Source organism: Convolutriloba macropyga, chromosome 2 (genome assembly GCF_964194025.1).
Source record: "Convolutriloba macropyga chromosome 2, txConMacr16.3, whole genome shotgun sequence".
Lineage (NCBI taxonomy): Eukaryota > Metazoa > Xenacoelomorpha > Acoela > Convolutidae > Convolutriloba > Convolutriloba macropyga.
The window spans coordinates 74,283,772-74,306,281 of record NC_134469.1 but is presented as its reverse complement, the minus strand read 5'-3'; the positions used below and the strand labels follow the sequence as shown (position 1 = coordinate 74,306,281).

Sequence of the window (22,510 nt, the reverse complement as noted above, 5' to 3'; positions counted from 1 at the left end):
GTCAGCTAAATTAGCAATGAATTGCTTAATGTTACAGAAAAGTGAACAAAAACATTGAAAATCAATCAAATGTCCACAAAACTTTAAGCCTCGATTACCCCGTGGAAAAAACTAATTATAAAAGATCTTTTTAATTACATATTCTGCGCTGGATGAGCTTTCCAATGATACCACTCAGAATGCTCTACGGTAACTATATCGATCGGCCAATATTGACTGAACAAAAACCCATTTGAGTATATAGTTCTCTCCACTAAAGGGGGGAAGAAAAATTTTTGGCAAATCAAATCTACTGAATTCTACATTATCAGATACAGGTTTCAACACAATCAAGCAAAAGGATGGGTAAAAAATTGACCTTTTTTGACTCCCCATTATTTTAATCAGGAAAACACCCTATATAATTCATCTCTCTTCTTTCTGAATTGTGTCTTATAATTAATTCTTTGTCTGTAACTCCTTTTTTCAGGTACGATATGTATTTAATTAGGTAATTGAAATGTCTAAAGCGAGCCAGATTGAGAGTTATACCAATAAGTTCAATATACCAATATGTCAATAAGTTCGCTCAGTTAATATCGTTTAAACTCTGGTTGTGATGATTGTAGCAAACACTTTGAATACCTATCACACGAAAATAAAATTTTTTGAAGAACTTGGTCAAAATAAACATTCTTCATAAATTGTTTTCAAGATTGTTTTCTCTAGCCTCACAAGAAATTTTTCTCTAACTTGGCATTTTCATGCCTTTAGGTGATTCGATTGAGAGGTCCTGATTACGACAAGATTTTGAACATCAATGACGTCACCAGGATATCTGCCCAAGACATAGTGAGTACCTATTGTCTTGTATGTCATCTTACAATGAAAAAACGTTGCTTCAGTTAGGCAGAATTTTTAATAACATGTTCTAATATTTTACTAACTGTTTTAGGTTTCACTGTTTTTGGTTTTTAAAGAAATTTGATTCATCTTTTATGGGTGCCGAAGCTGTCTGGTCAGCGATATACATGTTCCCATCGTACTTTTAAAGGTATTACAGTTAAGTTTTACATAATGCTTACATAATGATGCACTTGGAGTCGTCACGCCTACAAGGGTCCAAAAAGTGTATATTTAATTTCTCATGTTTGTCATATTGCCATGAATCTGATTAGTCAGTCATTCACATTGAATAAAAACGTAACCCTTCTCATTTCTTGCTTTTGTAACCCAACCCCCCCCCCCCCCGCCCCCAGCTTAGCCTTTTATTTATAATGTTCGCCTAAAGAGGGCTGAGCATTTAGAATACTCTTACGTATCGCACATTTCATGCTAGCTATGAGAAGTAGATATTGAAGAAGTTGATAATGATTCTGTGATTATGATGATGATGTTTTAGTCGGATGTCGCCAACCGCTACTCTATCAATGTAGAAGGCAACAATGTGGTGGTGCGTCTGAGAGACAGATATGGAAATAGAGCTGCCACTGTCTACTGGGATGGTTAGTCTACTCATCAATATCACAATCTAATAAAAAAGATAGTTAGCTTCTGACTTAACAGCACAAGATAGCCGGTCATTAGTAAACGCAAGGTTAAAAAGACAATCACTTGCTGTCCATAGAATTGCGTCACAGCAAAAAGAAAAAGGAAATTGAGACATTGATAATGAAACACCCCCCCCCCCCCCCACCTGGTTAGATGAATTCAGTTGAATAGTCTAAAAGAGAGTAGTTTTTAGTAGAAGAACTCAAATTAACTCAACTAGTTAAACTATCAACAAAATCTATTTGAAAAACTGAATTTTTAATTAAGTCATAAAAGTCAATTTTGTCATCTTCTAAGCTTTAGGATTAGATCACGCACAGGATCAATTGCTATCGGTTTTATTGAAAATGATCAAATCTAACACAAGGCTTGATTGAGAAGACCCTTTTCTTATATAACCAATAACGATATATAGCCTTATATAGCAATAAACCAGTTGGAAAATTGGTGTAAAAATGTTTGAATTTTTATTCTTTGTTCAGGTGTGAGCTCGGCAAAGATCATTGCGACTGAAGATTACATACAGCAGATCAAAGAGTACTATATAGGACAGGGTTCCCTCAAACAGGAGGATGAGGTTGTGTGTGGTCTGTGTGGAAACTACAATGGAGACCCATACGATGACTTACCTTACGACACTTGGGTAATGCAGCCTTCATCTTAGGATTAACAACTTTCAACCAAGTGCATTCGCCATATTACATTACATTGCCCAATTTTAGTCATAGATCAACTGTTATATCAAAATCCAGCTCCATTTTTGAATGGAAAATCTTCCTAATTGCCATATAGGCTAACAATGAATATATGCCCATTGCCGCGCAAAACTATATCTAAAAAGCGCATAGAAGAGCTAACAGTGTACAGAATGAGCTAATAAGATTGTATTACTCATACCTTGCTCGCTTTTTGAGCCATTTGAACCATTTTTGAACCATTTTTTAGTTTTTGAACCATTTTTGACCTCTCTTTGCACCATTTTTTGCGTTCAACGTTATTTAATGTTTGCCATGCGAAAAAAACATCAGCAGCAATTTGAGTGGCACAAAAATGTAATTAGGTAGTTGAGATTGAAATTGTCATACCTGTGTCCTAAAGCTTATAATTGGAGAGTTACAGTTCTGGCTACTTGTTAAAATGGAACTTGATAAGCCTGAGGGTTTATAGTTTTGGCGATGGTCTTTCTTCCAGCGAATACCCGTCAGAACTCTGTTAGACCTCATCGTGTTGCAGAATGCATTTGACACCTACCATACTGCACCTTCTTTAATTAGATTATTGGTGGTTTCCAGACTCAAGTCCAGACCAAAATCAGCTCTGATCAGAACGTCAAAGGCACACGTGAACTCTGATCAAATTGTTCCGGGCCGTAAGGAATTCTGATCAAAGTTCCATTTAGTAGAAATTTTGTATGCGCTCGGAGACACCTCCGATCAGATGAAAATGACCTCGGATCAGACTAGTTGAAAAAAAATGACAAGTGTGACTCTGGTTCAGACAACTTCTACGCCATTTTCCAGACTATTATTTAGGCGCTCTTTATTACAACTTGACGAGGAGTATTGGTATTCTATACGTTTTTTAGCTGAAGCGGTTTTTTCAAGACTTAAAAATTGTCTTCTTTCTATTCGAACTTTTACTTCTGTTCTACAATGGTACTTCTATTTCGAAACATTGGTTTTTAACAAAATTTAGTTTCTAATATGTAGTAATTAGAAACGCTGGTAAAACTTAAGGACAAAGGTTATTTTGGGAAGGTTTTTGCCACAAAATTCCTTCACCCTATCCAGACTACAGCCAATCTCACCTACCTAAGCCCAACTACCTCACTTTCCTACAACTCCCCTGCCCCACCAAGCAATCCCCTTCAACTAAAAATTGTCAGAATTTTCAATATAATTTCGAAAATTATTGGGCAATCAGTTTTTCTACTTTTTTCTGCGATTTTTTTGATGAAGTTATTTCAGAAATTTTTGTTAATTCCTTGATTAGTTTTCGGCATTCTACCGGCTGTGTTTTTTATTCAATTTGATTTACTTTTTTTGCTTTTCATAAGTCACCACTTTCAGGCTAGACAATTGACGTAACTCACTCACTGTTTCAAATGAAGGGAGTTTAGACATCCAACAGCAAACTTACGCAATTACGTTTAGGGTCAAAAAACGAAATGAAACCAAACGAACAAACCAATAAACCCTCGTCACTATGACGTAAATTTTATTGACTTAGTCTTTTAATTTATGCGTTTTTCTCATTTTATGCTGCTAATTATTATTAGCATTTATTAGTCGTCCTATTCAGAAGCTGAATTTGGCATTTTGTCGATTCTAATGAAATTGCAGACCCAAGTAGAACACTTTTTAACACCTTAATCGTTAATTTATATCGGTCATTTAACATTAATATCGGTCATGTATCAACGGCGGCAATTTTTCCGCAATCTGCCGGCTATTTTTTACTGCCTATAAAATCTGTGTAGACCAGCACAAAAACATAATTGATGAAAAATTGGTTCTTCCTATAGCCCCTATTATGGTATAACTTTTTAATTAAAGGCATGGGGGAGGGCTGAAAACAATTTCATTTCAATAAATTCGATTACTAATGCAGCTCTGCGTCAACGCTTTTTTCGCTTATGTATAGCTCTTCGATTCCAAACGGAAACAAATTTGTCGTTGTGAAAGTTACAATTTTTGTGATGTTGTTAGGGCACGTGGTAATTCTTGGTTACAATTTTGTTGAGACCTTGAAGGTTCTTTTGACCTTGAACATTTCCCGGCCTCCTTGAACTCGTTCAATTGTGACATCTGTGACTTCCTTTGTTATTATCTTGCTAGTACAGTTGAGGGTAGAAGATTGTTAGATCTTCTTGTTAAGAAGATTGTTTTGTTGAAACTGAAAACTTGGTTTTTGTGAAAATCGTCAGAAATGTTATCAATTTCATATAAAACTGATTCGGTACATATTGTCGAAGATGTGATCAAACCAATTGAGAATCTTCGGGTTTTTCTACAAGTTTAATCATTTAATCTGCTTCACAATCTTCTGGTTCTTCTCGATGAAGGGGTATGAGGCGACTGACTGGTCTGATGTAAACTCCAGTTTGTTTTTCCAATTGAACAACACGGACAATGTTGTCATTAGCGTCGAATGTCTGTATTATACGAGCAAGCGGCCAACCTATTGGGGGAGTGTTGACTTCTTTAATAATCACAATATCGTCCACTGCTGGTTGTACGTTTTATGTCCCCTATTTATTCCGCTGCTGCAATGAAGATAATTATTCGTCACTCCATTTCTTCCAGAACTGACGAATCATTTTGTCTAGGTTTCTCCAATGTCGTGACAAGGTGTTGTTCTTTGGTGAAGATGGCTTGGGTATAGCTGTGATGGGTCTTCTGATGATGAAATGTCCAGGGGTTAGAGCTAGGGGGATCATTGATGTCGGTTGATGGCGCTGTTAGAGGGCGAGAATTGAGGATGGCCTCAATTTGAGTCAGGAGAGTTGTGAAAGCACTGGTTGATAACTTAGTCGATCCAACTGTTCTGTAAAGATGGCGCTTCATAAATTTAACAGCTGCTTCCCACAGTCCTCCAAAATGTGGCGTCTTGGTTTGTATTGTAAACCAATCAATGTGATTTTTGCTCGCAAATTTGTTAATGAGATCCTTCAACTCTTCATCTCGAAGTTGCCTGATTTCGAGTTCTCCTCGGGCTCCAATGAATGTTGTCCAATTGTCACTGTAGATTTTTTGCGGAGTACCACGTCTCCCGGTGAATCTCTTGAGGGTATCGAGGCAATCTTTTTTGGTTAGAGTTTCCACTGGCTCTAAGTGTATCGCTTTTGTGGTGAAACAAATGAATACAGCTGCGTATGATTTTTGTTGTTTCCGTGAAGAATCTTTGGTATAAAATGGTCCACAACAGTCCATCCTAGTGAAATGGAAGGCAAAGTATTCAACTGTTTGTTCTGCTGCCAGATCTCCTATTAATGGCTGGCGTATGCGGGCGTCAAATCGTATGCAGGACTTGCAGTTGTGAATAACTTTCTTAGCCCTGGCGATTCGTCCAGGAACCCAAACTGTTTGTCGGAGGGCGAAACGGGTCATCTGGGGCCCACTGTGAAGGTCTCTTAAATGACTTTCTCGGATGAGTAACTCGGCTAGTAGAGATGTTTTTGGAATTATCATGGTGAACTTTTTGTCCATGCTATACGGAGAATTTGCGGATGACATTGTTGTCTTCGTCGAAGGATGGGGAGAGGCTGAGTAGATGTCTGTTTTTCTTGATACGCCAACTGGTAGGTTTGAAGTTGAGTCTTCTGGTTTTGTTGATCTTTTTATATACTTGAATTCCGGCAGAAAGAGTTGTCGCATGATGCTGTAAAGGGCTATTCTCGCTGAGCGGAGATTTGATGGGGAAGGCTGATGACAAACACCAATTTGTCTTTTTACTGTGATGTGTTGCTTCTTCTTCTTAACTGTTAATAGAAGGCTTGTTGGTGGCGATGAAAGACTTGCTGATAAATTCGTCTGTAGCTGATAAACAGATTCGTTTTCCACTGATTCATATTGTTTTTGTTGCTTTTCATTTAAACGTTGATCATTGTCGACCAGATGTTGTTTATTTGGGTTCAGAAAACTGTACAGTTTGAGATTATTTTTTGGTGTTGAATGAGAACTGATGGATGGTGGAACCAAGTCTCTCGGTGTTGACTGGATTTCAGTAGTTGTTTGCTGAAGTCCATTCAAATGTTGCGTAGATTTCTCTTCATTCAACTCTGCGTGCTCGACAGGGAGAGGGCGCTGTGGGTGCAAACGTTTGGCTTCTTGACTGCGGTGATGAAAAGTTGGCTGTAGAGATTGGTCGTTATTGCTGCTCTGAGGAAGGGGCAGTGGTTGTTGGGAATCATCCTCATCAAAGTCATTAGATGAGTTTCGATTGCCGATATTCTGCATATGAGGTTCTTCCGGGTTGTTGCTGGATAAAATAGAATCTTGGCATGTGTTTTCCGCTTGGTTGGTTTTGGAACAATTTCTCCGTGAAATTGTTTGAAGATTGGTCTCGGGATTTCATTGTTTGTTGTAGATGCTGATCTTTGTCGTCGTCGGAAGACTTTAGTTGAGTATTGCTGTGCTGCTCTTCGTCAGAAACTGCTCTTGGGTTTGGTTTTTGGTACGTATTTGAATGATTAATTGCAGCTTGCGACTGACTGTGATTGTTGCTTGACCTTCTCCTTATTCTGGCTTGTAGTCGTTGAAAGAATAGTTTGACGTAAGCAAAGACTCTTACAAGTCGATACATTGATGACTGTCTGCTGATGAGATCTAATATCCTGTTGTCTTGCTGCTGATGCTCCGATACTAGAGATATTTGGTTTGTTGAGCTTACTTCGGCTAAGGCGTCAGTTGAGGCGTTATAGAGAGGTATAACATCCAATGAAGGCCAAAACTGCTCGTCTTGACGCAACCAATTGTGTCCTTTCCACCAAAGTTGGTGATTAAGAAGTTTGTCGGCTTAAACTTCTCGTGATGCGCAATCAGCTGGATTGTCTTCTGTTGGTACAAACTTCCAATTTTCTGAAGGAATGATGCTCTGAATCTTGGCAACTCGGTTAGCAACGAAAGTCTTCCATTTTCTAGGGACATCTTTAATCCAGGCTAGATCACTTGTGAATCGGTCCAAGCAAAAATTTTGGGATTGGACAAACGGCTGTCATTGATGGCTTTTTCACTGCTTGAGACAATTGTGCTCCAGGAAGTGCTGCACAGAGTTCTAAACGTGGAACACATAAAGTTTTGATTGGGGCAACGCTTGTTTTGTCTGTTAGCATTTGTGTGTGCACTCGGTCGTCCATTTGTTCTCGCACGTAAACAACTGCCGCATAGGCTATGGTTGAGGCGTCACAAAACACATGAAGCTCCAAAGATGACGAGAAAGGTGCTGCAAAAACTCGTCGTTCAAGTTTGATCTTCTCCAGTTCTTTGAGTTGATGTCGAAATCTTCCGTATTGTTCTAGGATGCTTAACAATAGGGTTTCGTTCCAGGTCAACTTGTCCATCCAAAGAATTTGCAAGAAGGATTTCAACTGAATTGTTGTTGGTGACAACCATCCGAGTGGGTCAAACAACCTTGTGACTTCCGATAATATTTTCCTCTTTTTGTTGGGAAAATCTTTTTCCAGGCAAACTGTGAAAGTGAAATGATCTGGAACAGGGCTCCACTTTATTCCAAGTTTTTTGACTGTGTAGTCGTTGCTGTTGATTTCGTCTGAAGTTTCGCAAAAACTGGAAGGCAATCGCTCAACAAGCGACGAAACACTTGATGTCCATTTTCGTTTATCAAAACAAGCTGTTTTCAGTGTTGAGATAATTTCCTCCTGCAATTGAGTGGCGTGCTCAACATCTGAGGCTCCTGCTGGCAATCGTCCACATACATGTTGTTTTTGATTGCAAGTCGGAGGTCGCTGTTGGTGCAACTCTCTGCTAAGGCTTTGAGACGTCTAATTGAGTGGTACGAAGATGAGGCTATTCCATAAGTCACTCTTGTCATTCTGTATGGGTTCAGTTCTGTGTCATTTGGATTTTTCCACAAAACCCGGTGAAAATCCTTGTCTTCATCGTCAAACTGAACCTGTCGATACATCTCGGCAATTTCGGCAGATAGTGCTTCTTGATGAAACCGATAACTGATCAGAATTCCAGCAGATCTTTTTGAAGTTGAGGTCCAATCATCAGACGGTCGTTTGAAGATACTCCGCTGACTGACTTAGCTTAGGCATCGAATACGACTCTGAGTTTAGTTGTTCTGCTGGAAAGTAAAAACGGTTTTTGGCAGGCATTTGGATTTTGTTCCTGGGAACTTCTTAGTCTTCTTTTTACTTGATGGTACGAGTCAACCAGGGGTTTGGCGTCTTCTTTGAAAAGGAGTTTCACAATTAATCTTCCCTCTGAATTGCCTCGGGTGGTACTTTTGAAATGATCTTCGCATTTCTGTTCTTCTGATGTCCATTGCGTATCTGTCGGAATTTCGTCAATCTCCCAGAATCTCAGTAAATTGTCTGTTTCAGAACAAATGAAAAAAGACTGAAGTTGAGTACTCTTCTTTTCAAGATGGCTCTCACGTCCAATCACGAGCCAACCAAAACAAGATAGGTGGTAGGTAATTGGCTTTTGAGGCTCCTTGATTCTATTGTCTCCAATCATCAACTCTTCATAGTGTTCTGCTCCAATTATCAAGTCTACGGTGGATGGCTGATTGAAGTTTGGGTCCGCAAGGTTGATGAAGTATTGTTCAACTGCTGGCTTTTACATGATGCGAAGACAGAAAGCTGGTCGATTTTGCTCAGACAGTTGCTCTGATGCTGATGAAGTCTTCAGCCTTTGTTTTCAAAATCAAATTTACTGATCGTTTGCTGTTGTTGACTTCTTGAACTCCGAGTCCAAAAACTCGTCCGTCGGCTTTCTCTTTTCTCAATCCAGGGTGTTGTACTACATCTCCCCTGATGAGGTTGCTTTGGGATCCTGAGTCTAGAATGGCTCTGATATCAGTTGTTTTTCCGCTGTTGTCAACTGAAACGATTGCGGTGGGAAGAAATACTTCTTCCTCTTCTTCTTTCTGCGACTGTGCTGCGGCTGTAAATTTTTCTTTGTTTTTGTTGACTGTTATCGATGCTTGGTTGCTTGCTTTTTGTGCTGACGTGCTGGTAATTGGAACCGTTGACACTGTTGAAGCTGTCCTCGAGTTGTTATTGGCTTCCAAATGCAAAAGACTGTTGTGATTTCGTTTGCATTTCTTACAAATTGAACCGTTGCATTGTCCACTCCGATGTCCAGGGCGTATGCAATTGGAGCAAAGTCCCATTGTCTTGATCAACTGAGCTCGGTCTTGTACTGAAAGTGCTTTGAAACTTTGGCATTGATAAACTTTGTTGTTTTCGTTGCAACATTCACACGTTGTAGTCACTGATGTGGCTATATGTGAATGAAATTTTCGAAGTTGTGGGCTGCTTGTGGGCTTCTTGTCGATGGCTGACGCTGACTGTTGTGTGGCTGCTTCAAGAGCGCGTGTTCTTTCTTCCATGAATTCTTTCATATCCTGATAGCGTTGGGGATTTCTTCCTGGTGATGAAATTTCCAAATATTTTCTCGTTTCGGCGGGCAATTTCTCTGCAATGAGGTACACAAAAAAGATGTCCTGATCGTCCCTGGGCTGTCCATGGTTGTTCTGTGTTCTCCCACTGTCTCCATGAGATCTCGAAGTGCCTTTTGGGTTTTCATTTGTTACCGGTTTCTGTGAACATGGGCTCGTAAAATCGGACGTTTGTTGTCCTATCTGTTCCTCGGGATGTCGCATGCGGTACTGAAGTTTGCGTCTGTTATTTGGAGAGAGATCAAAAGCTTTCACTGATGATTGTTGATACTCAACATTTGACTGTCTGTTATCTGGCTGTTGCTTGTCACTGCTCCATTGAACTGGTCGAAAAAGGACATCCAATCATTGTAGTCTCCACAAAAAGTTGGCAATTCCAGCTTGGGTAGTTTCACATTGGTGATGGCCGGTCCAGTTGTTTATCGTGGTGTTGAACTTCTGGCATTGGGTTCTTTTGTACAAGACAAAGCTGTTGATTAGGTCATCATGTTTTCCTATCTTGTCGTCGTAATCTTCCGACTCTTCGATTTCTTCGTTGAGTCTGTCGGTGTCATCGATCAGTTTTTGAACTTTCTGATTCATGTCTGACAGGTACAATTGTTTTTTCGTCAACAATGTCGAGATTTGTTCAAGTCGTATGAGCTTCTCTTCGCTGAAATTTTGTCAAGGTTTATCTGTAATTGTTTTGGCTTCGTTGTTTAATCTGGTTGCAACGGTGCGGCGGGCGCTGTTCTTGATTTTTTCAATCTCTGGAGATTTTCTCTCATCGTTGAAGACTTTTTTTGGTGCTTTGTTGTTTGTCTGTGGTTTTGGTGATTAATTGGTCGCTTTTTTTTCTGTCTCGTTGCCTTTGCTGTGTTGGTCTTTGCTGTGTCTCTGTCCTTGCTGTGTTGGTCTTTGTTGTGTCTTTGTCTTTGCTCTGTCGGTCTTTGGTTTGGGTGTCTTTGATTCGGATGGTTGTTGCTAGATGTAAACAAAAGAAAAACCCAAAAAGTCCCCACTATCTTTCCCCCCGTCCAATAAGACAACCGAAAAACACACAAAAAAACATTACACTTACTCTTAGAACCGCAGAGGGGACGATTAATGCTACCTAGTTTAACGGTTTCACCCTCCTAGGCTTTCAAAAAAATTGACTCAAAAAACATTTGGCATATTTTTGTTCCCCCACTAGATAACTCTTGTTCCGGGACCCAGGTTAATCAACATGTCAGTAAATTTAAATTAATCAACTTAAATGAATTGAGGGGGGATGGTTATCTAGTGGTTGTCCGCTTTTTATTGTGGTTAGCTTATTTTTGATACCCCAACTTAGCCTATCTTAGTCTTATGTAACTCCCCCGATAGAGAATCTAATGTCTAATGTGAGCTGATCCTAAATCCGCGTGCGTTTGCTCACTCTAATTCTAAGGTATATCCTATGATTTTGATCAGCGGACCGGAAATGAATACAAGTTCATTTCAATATATTCGATTACTAAGGAAGCTCTGCTTCAACGCTTTTTTCCGTTTATGTATAGCTTTTTGAATCAGAATGGAAACAAACTTTTGGTTGTGAAAGTTACAATTCTTGTGACTTTGTTAGGGCACGTGGTAATTCTTGGTTACAATTTTTTTGAGACTTTGAATGTTCTTTTGACCTTTAACAAGGGCTTTACATTAGGCAGATTTGCCTTAAAACGGTAAATGTGAATTAAGGTTTTAATAAAGTAAATATACCTAAAATTTATCTAGTATAATTTTTTATGCGACTAAATTAGCCTCTGATCAGACGTTCGTGTGTTCGATCACAACTGAGCAGAGTTTTGTGCTTCGAAAGAACTTGTCTGTTCGGCTCTGGAATCTCTTTAATTTGAATCCGCCTCTGAGCAGACTTTCGTGCGCTTGAAAAGACCTACCCGTTACAAGTGCGCTAGATTTTATCGCTGCAGTTCACGATCAGACAGACCATCCCAGGCCGAAGTGACCCATGATCAGGTAAGTTTTCCAGACTTCCGTAAGCTCAAAAAATTTCTCGACTATGTATCCACAACGACTGTAATCTTTTTTTTGGTCACCAGAATTGAATTTTGTTACCTCGAAAAAATAGAAAGAGAATAAAAATGAAAGTCTTGATAAGAACACCAAAACCGATAGCAGATGTGAACTAAACTTCAGAAAAAAGCAAATCTTGTATTCTCTAATCCAGTCTGCTAGGGAAAGAATGATTGTTTACTTTGGGAATTCTTCGCATTTGTTTCTCATAGGATGACAGTACAAATAGGAACATAAAATGGTTGTTTCTGATTAGCAATGGAGCAATGCAAAACATCTCGCAAATGAATTTCTTCTAATTAGTCTCTCTGCGAAGTTTTTGCGAAGGTTTTCGAATTTCAGTTCGCAAGTTTTCTCTGCGATGTTTTTCTTTTCTCTACGGAGTAATCTTGGTAACTACGTTGAGGACTTAACGATCATATTCAGTTCACTACATAGCGCATGATGCGCAGGTGTAGACTCGACGATTTTCTGGTTAGAGGTCGCTTCGTTCTCGGCACATCGACAGAAAACTAACATATGGAAATAAGAACTAGCAACTGAAGATGTTTTCAGTCAGAGAACTTCGCCTACTTGCTTCGCCGATTCCGACTGACGGACGTGACTTTGCCAGAATGGCAAGGTGTGTGCATCAACAGCCCGCCTGCTGACGATGACGACACACCGGACCCCTACTGTGGACCAGAAATGAAACCAAAGGCCGAGTCGCTTTGCGAGGCTGTTTTAAAGCAGTTTCCAGAGTGCAAGATGCTTATTGGACCTGAAGTTGCCATGGGATATTACAACTCGTAAGTTTCTAACACCGGATAGCTGTAATTTAGAAAAGATATTTAAGTAACATTTAATATTTAGTAATTTAAATACTAGATAACTGTATTTCAGTCAAAACAAGCGGTGAAAAATAGGAGCAACGGCAGAACTGTCTTTTTGCAGGGGAACAAAACTCCTGACTTATCTTACTTAGTGAAGCTATTTTTCTGCAAAATTTTCTTCGCCACAATAATTTGATCTTTCCAACAATTGCTCCCTCCCACTCTTTTGCAAAATAGGACTACTCTTGAATAAAATTTAACAGAAAAATTTATTGGATATCTAAAGAAGAAAAGTGTTTATTCACGCATGCGAATAGTATGTTAGAGGCACTAAAATTAACTTAGAAATAAAATGGTATTTAGCCGTAGTAGAGTATAAAGCAAAAAAAATGACAGCTAGCGGGCTTAGAAACGTTATGCGCGCGTCGCGGCAACGACGCAATATCCAAATGACGAGGTCCCGATTCCAGCCCACTAGTGCCCATGAGAGGAGTGGCAGAAATGGCTGTCGATGAAACCACGAGTCATCAGTCGTCCACGAGATGAAACCTAGACATAAATACATAAAAAATTGACATTAACATTTGAAAAATGGACACTTTTTGTTGGAGCTGAGCTCGCTAAGCTTGTGTAGGCGGGAAAATAGAAACAAAACACTTTCTTTTGTCCTAGTCATTTAATAGTTATAGTTATAGTTCTAGTTCTAGTTACAGTTTGTCACGTGAGAAAAAAGAGAAAAGGGGGAAATAACAAAAGCCGCACACAGAACTCAACGTAGTAGCCGCAGAAAACGGCTGAAAGTATAACTCAGCAAAATATTGCAACAACCAATTGTCTTCAGCAGTAAATAACGTGTTACTGTGTCTTGAACTAGAAATATTCCTGAGCAGTAAATTGTTACTGTGTCTTGTATTCAAAATATTATTCTTGAGCAGTAAATTCTGTTACTGTGTCTTGCATCAACGAATTATTGGAGCTGAAATTCAACTGTTACAACCCCAACTTCTGGTATTCTCAACTTGTGAGTACAAAAAGCAAAAGCCAACTTAAGTTTGAATTTAAATATTTTTGCACAAACAGATCTTAGACATATATCTTTGTCTTCGATTTGTTTTTTCTATCGGATTGAACTGGTATACATAAAGAGATCCCGTATTGTGTGATCTGTAGCAATCCAGTTCAAATTGATAGTTGAAAAAACTAAGATCAGCGAATAGTTACGAACTAAAATAGTTAATGCAACGGTAAGTACAGCAGAGCGGATATACAGTTACAAAAGCGAACTGCATAAACGAAGTATCCGGACAGATTTTGTAACCACTCAGAACGAACTGGGCGGTGTAAAACTTTCTTTGTGAAACACAAGGAGAGCAGCCGTTACATTTGGTCCGCCGACCCGGACAGTGGAATAAACTGCTGTCCAACCCAACAGTCGAAGTGACGAAGTCATCGACGAACGAGAACAAAACCCAACGAGCATTTCAACAACGCAAAGCCAATCAGGCAAAGCAAATAGGAACGTTGAAAAGCAAAAACTAAATTAAAGCAAACAAATAAAGGAGCTGTAGAGATTCAAGCTGCAGTCCCGAAGTACACAAGAAGTGACTCCGTCACAGAGTCAAAGCGTTTTGGATCGACAGATCAACAACTTGCGAAACAAGTGGATTGAGAAACAGGAAGAAGGTTTTGAGCTCATTGATAATCGAGATCGACCAAGCAAGCTCAAGACTCTTTATCAGCAGATACTGCAATTGGACGACAGCATTCAAAAACTCGTGAATAAGAAAGCTGAGACTCTCCGAGACCCAGATATTTCTTTAAAACGCAAACTTGAGAGAGAAAAATACTTTCAATATTTGAACGCAGAGTGGTTACCGTATATCCACGGAGAGACAAACATGTCAAGCCAGCAAAGCCAGTCAACTCTTCATGCCAATGAAGAGCAACCGCCTGCGAACAATGTGCATCAGTTAGAACAAAACGTTGGAATTCCAGAGTTTAACCAAAACCATGGTAACACAAGCAATGCAACGACGAATACGGTTACACGGACAATCAACCAGGATACAGAAAACGCTTTGGAAGCATCTTCAGTGAAACGTCGGGTTGAAGAACGAATGAAGGAATTTGAAATTGAATTTGAAGCAAAGTTGCAAATCGAACGAGCTCAATTTGATCGAAAAAGGTTGGATCTAGAAATGCAAATGAAAGAACTAGAGATGCAACATCAGCTTCGGGAAAAAGAGCGAGACCGAGAGCGCCAATTGCAAAAGTCAGCATTGGAGAAAGATGACTTCCGTTCTCAATCGACTACGGCGCGTGACAAGTCACCTTTCAATTGGACCCCAAAAGGGAGAGATGTCTCGGAGTGGGCGAATTCGATGAACGACACGCGAACGCCAATTCGACCAAGAGCTCGCTTTGACGTCAGCACTGAACGGAATAAGCAGAGGCATTACCCATGGTACCCAAACTCTCGCGAACGCTCAGTAAGTGTTGAAGGGCGGGATATATCGCCGATAGCTGGAAGGTACTACAACACTGGACATTCAAGCAGTAGTTTACCAAAATTGAGGTTGAACAATTTTGACGGAAACCCGCTGGATTGGCCTGAGTGGTCTAGCATGTTCATAGCAACAGTAGATAAACGCACGATTCCCGACTCAGAAAAAATGAGCCATTTGAAGACTCTGCTTACAGGCAAAGCAAAATCTGCAATCTCGGGAATGGGCTATTCTGGACAGTTTTATGGTGCTGCCTCGAACATTTTAGAAAGAAAATTCGGAAGGCCGCATGTAATTATAGATGCGCAGCTCGAGAGCCTATGAAAAGCTAATCAAGTGAAACCTCATGGTTCAACCAGCCTGATTAATTTTTCTGTTATTGTATCTAACTTCGTGAACGTGCTCAAAGAGTACAAACATATTGGTGACTTGCAATCAAGTTCAATATTGTACATGGCAGTTGATAAGCTACCACTAGTTCTTAAAGAAAAATGGTGGTTCTACGTCGATGACAAAGACGAGGACTGGCCTGACCTTATCATGTTTGAAAAATGGCTATCACGAATGGCATTCGTGCATGAAGGGTTTTCAGCGTTTAAAGGGGAACGCAAAGAAGAAGACAGACGCAACACAAATAGAGATAACGATTCTCGAAGACATCGAACTTCAGTGCAAGTTCAAACCTGCAAGAAACCAAGCAGACGCAAAACAACCACTGTCCACTAGCGGATGGCACTCATAAAATATGGAACTGTCCAATATTTAAGAATATGAATGTCACCGATCGCTATGCAGTGGTGAGAAAAGAACGCTTATGTTATGGATGTCTGGGGAAAGGGCATGCAATCAAAGATTGTAAAGTCCACCCGTGCGGTATAAGTGGATGTACCAAAAAGCACAACAGACTGCTACACTCAGAAAACCAAATGGACGAGGGTAGTCACGCAGTTAACGTAAGCGCAGCAACAATCAACCAGAGTAACCAAGTTACTAGTTTTCTTCAAATAGTTCCGGTATCGGTTCAGAGTGGTGGTAACAGGTTGACTACCTACGCTTTCCTCGATAGTGGTTCAACAGTATCATTCATCGATCAAAGTGTTAAGGATCAACTACAAGCCAAAGGCACGGACGTTACCTTAAACATAGCTGGCATGCATGGGACGCAAGATTTGAGGACAGAGAAGGTTCCTATCACAATAAAGGGACTACATTCAAAGGTGCATTCGATTGAAGCGTTTGCACACCCATCAATCTCGTTGGGAAACACAACATATGACTACAAGGAACTGAAGAACAAATTCAGACACCTGAATGTTCTCACTAACAGAACATTCAACCTGATGGAAGTAGGTATCATACTTGGACAAGATGCCTACGAAATTCAACGTCCATTGGACTATAAGATTGGAACACGAAGTGAGCCTTTCGCCGTCTTAACAGAATTAGGATGGGTAGTCAGTGGTCCCATGACGGGCAAGAAAAGTCAAAATATTTGTCATTTTGCCTTCACAGAAGATGTGAAAGTGGCAGAAAATATCCAATCATGGTGGGACATAGAAACCTATGCTTCCAAAATAAATGTTGTAAGTCAATCAAAGAAAGAGCAGCAAGCTCAGAAGTTTCTAGAGAACACGACAAAGTTTACAGGCGAGCGGTACGAAGTGGGCATGCTCTGGAATGAACCAGAACCCATTCTTCCAAACAACTACGGCTCAGCCCTTGGTCAGCTCTACTCACTTGAACGAAGGTTCCAACGAGACCCAAATTTAAAAGAATTGTATCAACAGTCAATTGATACAGATGTTGAAAAGGGATTTGTGAAGATCCTTGGTAAATTGGAAGTCAAAGGCACTTTCGGAAAGGAATGGTATTTGCCACACCATCCAGTACTAAACACCAACAAACCGGGTAAAGTTCGCCGTGTTTGCAACGCTGCAGCAAAATACAAGGATGTATGCCTAAATGACAAGTTGTTAGCCGGACGCGATCTGCTACACGGGTTGATCGGAACAATTTTCAGATTTCGAGAAGGACCAATTGCCTTAACCGCAGATATTGACTCAATGTTTCTTCAAGTGCAAGTTCCTGATCGGGATAAAAGCTGCTTGAGATTCCTGTGGCGACCAACAATGAACGAACCTGTGCAAATTTACGAGTATCAGCGTCATGTTTTCGGAGCAAAGAGTTCACCAACATGTGCCCACTACGCTCTGAAGCGAGTAGCGATTGATAACGAGGACGAGTTCCCTATTGCAGCAAAAGCAATCCAAAACAACTTCTACATGGACGATTTCATCAAGTCAGTCGAAACACCTGAAGAAGCAATCAAAGTTTTCAAACAACTGCAACCTCTTCTCTCAAAACATGGATTTGAACTGAAGAAGTGGATCACCAACAGCGACGTGGTAACCAACGCAATCCCAGAGGACGTAAGATCAATCAGCAAAACAAAGCAGGTTGAAGTAGAACCCAGCCAGGAAGGGTCATCAGTGCTTGGGCTTCAGTGGACGATTACCGATGATAGTCTACAGGTTTGTAGAGGTACAAGCAAAGAAGTTGAGACCCCAATCACCCAAAGGAAGATCTTATCTCTAGTTTCTTCAGTGTTTGATCCTCTTGGACTGTTTGCACCATTCAGTGTCCATATGAGACGACTCTTGAAGAGCATTTGGACAAAAAATGGACAACATTGTGACAACTCAGTAGAACCTAACGAAAAAGAAGAGTTTCTGAAGTGGAAGGCGCAGCTTCCAGAAGTAGCAGAAACCAGCATTGATAGAAGATACTTCAGCACAGCCAAGGACAAATGGGAACTTCATGTGTTTGCCGACGCATCTGAAGACACAATGTGCGCTGTGGCTTACCTACGTTCAAAGCCCAAAGAATACTCAGCAGATTTAGCATTTGTATTCGGAAAGTACCGAGTCGCACCGATGCGACACCTTTCCATACCACGCTTGGAACTACAAGCAGCAGTGATGGCGGTGAGACTTAACGAACAGATAGTGAAGGAACACGAATCGAAGATTCAGAGTTGTAACTTTTGGTCAGACTCCACTACTGTTCTGCAATGGATACATAGCTCCCACCGTAAGCAACAGGTGTTTGTTGCAAACAGAGTGGCTGAGATTTTAGACACAACTAATGTTTCACAGTGGAATCATGTGAATGGTATTAACAATCCAGCTGACATTGGGACACGAGCGATCAATGTTGACGAACTTAAGAGAAGTGAATGGCTCACTTGGCCGGACTGGTAGAAGCAACGAGAGAACGAATGGCCTGAACAGTTGAATTTAACATTTGCTGCGGACGAACAAAACGAAATGGTCTTCTCAGCAAAGGTTGAAGAGAAGAAGCTGATGATTCAGTGAGAACGATTCAGCAATTTCAATCGACTAGTAAATACAATGGCATACGTACAGCGCGTATTTAGAAAACACAAACCGGCAACAAAAACACTAAGTGTTGAAGAACGAGAGGGTGCACAAGCAAGCATTTTCAGACTACTGCAGCGAGAACAGTTTGCTGAAGAGATGAAATCTCTCAAGACTGAAAAGGAAATTCCAAAAACCAGCAAAATCCTCCAGTTTTCACCATTCATTGACCAGCAAGGACTTATTCGTGCCCAGGGCAGAATAGGTAAAAGTCAATTGAACTTCGAAACCAAGCATCCAATACTGTTGCATTGGAAGCACCATGTAATTGAATTATTTTTGCAAAATGAACATAAGAATAATCATCACGAAGGTACTGAACATGTCAGAAACATAGTTCAGCAGAAATTCTGGATCCTAGGCATACGAAATGCTTTGAGTTCAATCAGAAGCAAATGCATTAGGTGTCGAAAGGGAAGAGCACAAACAATGACTCCAGTGATGGCCGAGTTACCGACAGAAAGGCTTGATGCTTCAACCGCTTTTGCGAATGTTGGAATAGACTACTTTGGCCCATTTACAGTTAAAATTGGGCGCAGAAATGAAAAACGATGGTGTTGTTTGTTCACATGTCTAACTGTACGAGCCGTACATATAGAGATAGTTCCAAATTTGGACACTGACAGTTGTCTAAATGCAATTATTCGGTTCATAGCTCGAAGAGGCAAACCCATAAAAATGATCAGTGACAACGGGACTAACTTCGTTGGAGCAGACCGGGAGTTCAAAGAGTATGTCGCAGCGTGGAACAAAGAAAGAATTGAAGAACATTTGGTTCAACAAGGAATCAGATGGAAGTTCAACCCACCTGCCGCACCTCACTTTGGAGGAGTGTGGGAAAGACTGGTCAGAAGTTGCAAGAAAGCAATGTACGCAGTGTTGGGGAACCAATCAGTTACGGAAGATGTTCTTTCAACAACAATGTGTCTTGTTGAGCAGACGTTGAATGCAAGACCCTTGACACCAGTCAGTTCGGATGTAAATGATTTCGAATCTATTACTCCAAACCACTTGCTGCTTGGCAACAAAAATGTTTGTTTACCATACCTACCATGCGCAGAAGAGTTTGTTAAACATAGAAAGCTCTTCCGACAAACACAAGCGTACTCCGATCTTATCTGGGACAGATGCAAAAAAAGTATCTGCCAACATTGAACAATCGACAAAAATGGAATTGCGAATCTAACAGAATTCTGAACAAAGGTGATCTCGTTTGGTTGGTCGAAGACAATGATAAACGAGGATATTACAAACTTGGTCGAGTAACAGAAACTATGGAGGGTTCTGACCGAACAATTCGATCAGTAACGATTCAAACAAAAGATGGAGACTACAAGAGGCCTGTGGTGAAGCTCGCGCCAGTATTATCAATGGACGAAGATGTTTTCACGAAGGAAAACAGGGCCGGCGATGTTGGAGCTGAGCTCGCTAAGCTTGCGTAGGCGGGAAAAAAGAAACAAAACACTTTCTGTTGTCCTAGTCATTTAATAGTTATAGTTATAGTTCTAGTTCTAGTTACAGTTTGTCACGTGAGAAAAAAGAGAAAAGGGGGAAATAACAAAAGCAACACACAGAACGCAACGTAGCAGCCACAGAAAACGGCTTAAAGTATAACTCAGCAAAGTATTGCAAAAAAACAAATTGTCTTGAGCAGTAAATAACGTGTTACTGTGTCTTGAACTAGAAATATTCCTGAGCAGTAAATTGTTACTGTGTCTTGTATTCAAAATATTATTCTTGAGCAGTAAATTCTGTTACTGTGTCTTGCATCAACGAATTATTGGAGCTGAAATTCAACTGTTACAACCCCAACTTCTGGTATTCTCAACTTGTGAGTACAAAAAGCAAAAGCCAACTTAAGTTTGAATTTAAATATTTTTGCACAAACAGATCTTAGACATATATCTTTGTCTTCGATTTGTTTTTTCTATCGGATTGAACTGGTATACATAAAGAGATCCCGTATTGTGTGATCTGTAGCAATCCAGTTCAAATTGATAGTTGAAAAAACTAAGATCAGCGAATAGTTACGAACTAAAATAGTTAATGCAACGGTAAGTACAGCAGAGCGGATATACAGTTACAAAAGCGAACTGCATAAACGAAGTATCCGGACAGATTTTGTAACCACTCAGAACGAACTGGGCGGTGTAAAACTTTCTTTGTGAAACACAAGGAGAGCAGCCGTTACACTTTTATCGAAAAAAACTAAGAAGGGGTACAGATTTTTTAGTCATTTGCATGCAGTGGACTTACATAAGGCGTTCAGTTTTACTAATGGATAATTGGTATGGTGTTGTTTACCAATAATAATTGTTCTCACATTTTTTGGAAAAAAATGGAGAACTTTATGCTAGCTCTTTTTTTGAGGATATCCCAGGCTAACATATGTGGTGTCAATTCATTCGAAGCCCTCTTCGTCTAAAAAATCACGACAAAGAGACGTTTTGGAAAATGTACTGTTTTGGAAAAAAATCACCATTTTCTACCCGCAATTCAAGGCTATTTAGCCTATTTTTCGAACAGTTCACCTACAATTTTGAGAAAAAATCAATCATTTACGACAATTAGCGGGTTTTTCGAGGGTTTATTTGAAAAATCGGTACCTAATCATTTTGTTAATGTCTCCATATAGTACCGAAGTACAATAAAATTGGCGAGTATTTTGGGGGGAAAATGCGACAAAGTTTCAACCAACTTTTAGAAAGTTTTAAAAATTTACAAACAGTCCCTCACGTGTGTCAACCTAACTTTTCATCCATTATTCAGTTCGTTTTAAATTTTTTTAAGTCTAGATAAACAGGCAGAAAATCAATTGACCTCTGTCTGTTAATGGTTATTTCCATCCAAACTGAAAAATGTTAATGATTACTAATTATTAACGCTTAATTTCCTCGAACCTGAAGATATTTCTCATCGAAACTCGAAAACTAAGAGAAGTTTTAAGATTTTGTGATTGCAAGCACTTTCTCCACGTTCACAATTGACTGAACACCAATCAATATCGACTCATTCTGCATACTGCACTTTTTTGCTCTACACTGACCTTTTAAAAATTATCAGATACTTTTTTTGAAATTTCAATAATTTTGATTGATTTTCATACCACCAATGAGGTTTTTTCTCATATTAGGTTCTTTACTTCAAACAACAAGTACAAGTCTTCAAAGGCAGCTCCACGTGTTCAGTCAGCTATTGTTCTTATCTAATTTCATAATTTAGTTTGTTTTTGGGTAAAGTATTTTTAAAAATTCTTCATGACATTTGATTATTTTGAGATCAACTGGAAGTCAAAATTGAGTAAGCAAAAGCAAACCAAATAAAAAACCATCATCAAGGTAATGCAGCTCAGGTAACAAAAACCATCAAGTATCAGGCTGTGATGGGCTACTTCTGAGATAAGAGAAAAATCAGTTAAGAGAAAAATCAGAAAATTTTTGATTTTCGATTTGCCATGCTTTGATTGCTGTTTTTAGTGTTATCTCCTCTTCAGTCCTGGTTTTTTGCGACTGCTATAAACAAAAAAAATCATTTGCTTGGGTGCTTGATTTCAAATGTTTGAATCACTTTCTATGATTCTGATATTATTTTAAAATAAATATAAATGTTTTGAAAAAATTGTCGTTATTGTCTAATTATAGTTCCCTTTCTCGTAGTAATTTTTAGCGACTTAACTGATTATTATTTTGGATGACAATGCGTATGGGAGAAAAGCAATCTTTGTGCATGCAGCTTGTTTGAGAATCATGGAGATTACCTGCTTATAAATGACAGTTTTTCAAAACAAAAAGTTCTTTCTAATGCTAATTTTTTTGAAAAATTTAATATAACCACATTCAGGCCCTACTTTTTTTCGTTCAAACAAATTTTGACTCCTTCAGTTTTTGAGTGCATCCCAGGTGGGCAAACGTGGTATCAAATTGGTGTTCTCTGTGCCAAGAAATTCAGTTTGTTTTTCAAAACAAAATTTTTTTCGTTTTTTTTCTGGCATGTTTATTATTTGTTTTTGCTGTGTTTTCTTTTTTTTGTTGTACAATTTTTG

At 39.5% G+C, this 22,510-nt stretch overlaps 1 protein-coding gene across 1 annotated transcript in view; it reads left to right on the top strand.

Moving 5' to 3' along the window:
- Positions 1-22,510, top strand: part of LOC142334995 (uncharacterized) — a 384,183-nt gene that overhangs the window by 210,610 nt on the left and 151,063 nt on the right. Inside the window, exons 48-51 of the mRNA XM_075383322.1 lie at positions 754-831; positions 1,382-1,484; positions 2,013-2,173; positions 12,271-12,503. Coding sequence (XP_075239437.1) covers positions 754-831; positions 1,382-1,484; positions 2,013-2,173; positions 12,271-12,503 — 575 coding nt within the window. The remainder of the gene's footprint in view (positions 1-753; positions 832-1,381; positions 1,485-2,012; positions 2,174-12,270; positions 12,504-22,510) is intronic.